Genomic DNA, 3,181 nt, shown 5'->3' on the forward strand with positions numbered 1-3,181 from the left:
AACTTTTTTTTTTTTTTTTTTCAGAGTAAAAGCTTAAAATTCAAGTGCTTGGAAAAGTTAGACTAAAAATCTTTTTAAACAGAAACTATCCATTTAGTACAAATAACTTTCCTACTGTGATAGGGTACACCAAGTGAGAACACATGAAGGAACAAATAGGAGAACCAAAGACAGTATTTAAATCACAATTAGCCCTATACTAACCACATACTCAACTGTACATGAAGTTACTTATTATGGGCAACCAAGCCTAAGAAGTTAAGCAAAAACCTGTGTAATGAACCAGATAGATTAATACTGTTGTTAGGTTCTGTCAAGTTGGTTCCAACTCAAACTGACCCTATGCACAACAGAACAAAACACTGCCCATTCCTGTGCCATCCTCACAATTGTTATGCTTGAGCCCACTGCTGCCGCCACTGTGTCAATTCATCTCATTGGGGTCTTCCTCTTTCTCCCTGACACTCCACTTTGCCAAACATAATGTGCTTCTCCAGGAACTGGTTCCTCTTGACTACATGTCCAAAATACCATCCTGACTTCTAAGGAGCATTCTGGTTGTACTTCTTCTAATACAAGACTTGTTTATTCTTCTGGCAATCCATGGTATTTTCAATATTTTTTGCAAACACCATAATCCAAATAAATTGATTCTTCTACAGCATTGTTTATTCATTGTCCAGTTTTCACATGCATTATGAGGCAAATGAAAATACCATGGCTTTGGCCAAGGCTCACTGTAGACATCAAACTGACATCTTTGCTCTTTAACACTTTAAAGAGATCTTCTACAGTAGATCTGCCCAGTGTAATAGATTGTTTGGTTTCTTGACTGCTGCTTCCATGAGTGTTGATTGTGGATCTAAACAAACTACCCTTTGACAACTTCAATCTATTCCCCAGTTATCATGATGCTATTTAATTGGTCCAGTTGTAAAGATTTTCATTTTCTTACATTGATGTGCATTTCAAATGTTGCAAGCCCTCTTCGCTTTCAGCAAGTAAGGTTGTGCCATCTGCATCTCAGGTTGTTAATGAATCATCTTCCAATCCTGATGCCACATTCTTTTTCATATAATCCAATTTCTCAGATCATTTGCTCAACATATAAATTCAATCAGTTGGTGAAAGGATACAATACTGGCACACACCTTTCTTGATTTAAAATTTTTCTGTTTCCCCGTGCTCTATTCAAATGACTGCCTCTTAGTCTATGTATAGATTAATATTACTCATCATAATTTGTGGATTTTTGTAAATGTTGGAAAAGATATTATCAATATACTTAGAAAAAAAATTAAGCATCAAGAAAAAGTTAACATTCCCATTTAATTCTGACTTACAACTCCTTGGCTTAGATGCAACCACATTTATTACATATGCTGTTGGTGTTATTGGTGGCTTTATAAAATCTGTATATATAGCCTTTATTCAACCAGTATATATATATATTCACATACTTTTTTAAAACACAAACAAAATAATGTACACTCTGTTTTCCAAACATAGTTTATTTTATTATAAAGGATCATCATTTACTGAAATTAACTCAACCCTGCTTCATAGGGTTTCAAACAGTTTTAACAGTAAGCAACAGATATGAAAGTAATGGCAATTTTATTATTGTACAATGGAAAGAGAAATCAAACTTAAGACTTGATAAAAAAAAAACAAAAGATTTATTTCTCATCTTGACACTGTTTCTTTTCACTAGCTTCTTCCATATCAAAGGTGAATGGTTTGTCATAACCCATTAGATGGTTATAGTCCTGAGGGTTTGGAAAGAGCACTGGATTAACTAATAATGATTTTGTTTTAGCATAAAATGTGGTGAATACATGTGTGCTTTCTGGAATCTTCACATCATTCTGGTGGAACACTGTACTTGTTTCTGAAAGCACAACATTGTAAGTAATGGCTTTGTAAGTGTCTGTCGTGGCCTCATGGTACAGTCGAACAACATAGCCTTTTGTCACAAAGTGAAGCAGTACTGGAGTGATCACTGTAAAGCTTCCTATGATGCCATAAAATAAGATCTGCAAAGGCAAACTTCCAAATACAATGTTACTTTGTGCAAAAATGTATGGTAGAGAAGCAAGACTGATGGCACTTGTAGAATAAGAGAAACACTTCACACCTAAATAGGAGGGAAAAAAAGGAGGGGTCAATACACATTCTATTAGAAAATCAATCTATCCTACTAGCTTTTCTAACTTTCTTACTAATTCATCAAAACAACAAAACCAAAACATACATACAGCACTTATTTCACACCAGGCTCTGCTTTAAACACTGTACAATTTTATTCATCAAAGAGTCTGATGTGGCCGATGTATACTCATTATTACCATTAAGTCCCAACTAATATATGAGAAAAATGAGGCACTCATTCGCCATGACATAGCAAGTGGCAGAGATAGGATTCAAGTCCCGACAATTTGGCCCTAGAGTCTATGATATCACCCATTACACTGGATTGCCTCTCCAGGTGATACACTGCTTGAGGGTTAAATGGTACCTAGTTCCTTTCCCCCATAATATTATTTAATATTATTCAGACCTTCATCAATACTAAAGCTGCTTCAGTCAGCAGACTATAAAATAAAACTTTCTATAAACAAGTAATTTCATATATGTAACATACAATAATCAAACATGGGGAATTCTATCAGGCTAAGATTCAACAACTGAAATGAGATCCCCCCCCCAAAAAAAAACAGCACCAATGGCTACAATATATATGAAAAAAGTATTTGGTTTCTTTAACAAAGAAGAACATTCTACTCAAACAGTGAAATATAACTTTTATCTATCACATTGTTGTTGTTAAGTGCTGTGAAGTCAATTCCAACTCACAGTGACCCTGTATATAGATTCTGAGGAGCAGGTGGTGGGTTTGAACTGCCAACCTTGTGGTTCACAGTTTAGTGCTGATCTAGCACATTAGAAAGATTAAAAATAAACAACTTAAAATGAACATTTTCCTTAGTTTTAACTTATAATTTTAACATGATCCCCCCCCCACAAAAAAAATCCATCTTTTTCTCATAAGCAAGTTGAGATACTAGACAAGTTAATTATAAAATTCATTTAGAACCAAAAAAAAGATGGGGGGGAGGTGAGAGAGAGCAACAAGGAGGTAGATGGCCCTCGAAAGTACTGTAACATAATATTGTTTTTG

The 3,181-nt window shown here is 34.7% G+C and overlaps 1 protein-coding gene across 1 annotated transcript in view; it reads right to left on the reverse strand.

The window, feature by feature from the left end:
- Positions 1–1,679: 1,679 nt before the first annotated feature.
- TMEM70 (transmembrane protein 70) overlaps positions 1,680–3,181 on the reverse strand; it is a 20,414-nt gene continuing 18,912 nt past the window's right edge. Inside the window, exon 3 of the mRNA XM_006860006.1 lies at positions 1,680–2,137. Within this exon, the coding sequence (XP_006860068.1) occupies positions 1,680–2,137 (458 nt within the window). The remainder of the gene's footprint in view (positions 2,138–3,181) is intronic.

This window comes from Chrysochloris asiatica, unplaced genomic scaffold, assembly GCF_000296735.1.
Source record: "Chrysochloris asiatica unplaced genomic scaffold, ChrAsi1.0 scaffold00036, whole genome shotgun sequence".
Taxonomy (NCBI): domain Eukaryota; kingdom Metazoa; phylum Chordata; class Mammalia; order Afrosoricida; family Chrysochloridae; genus Chrysochloris; species Chrysochloris asiatica.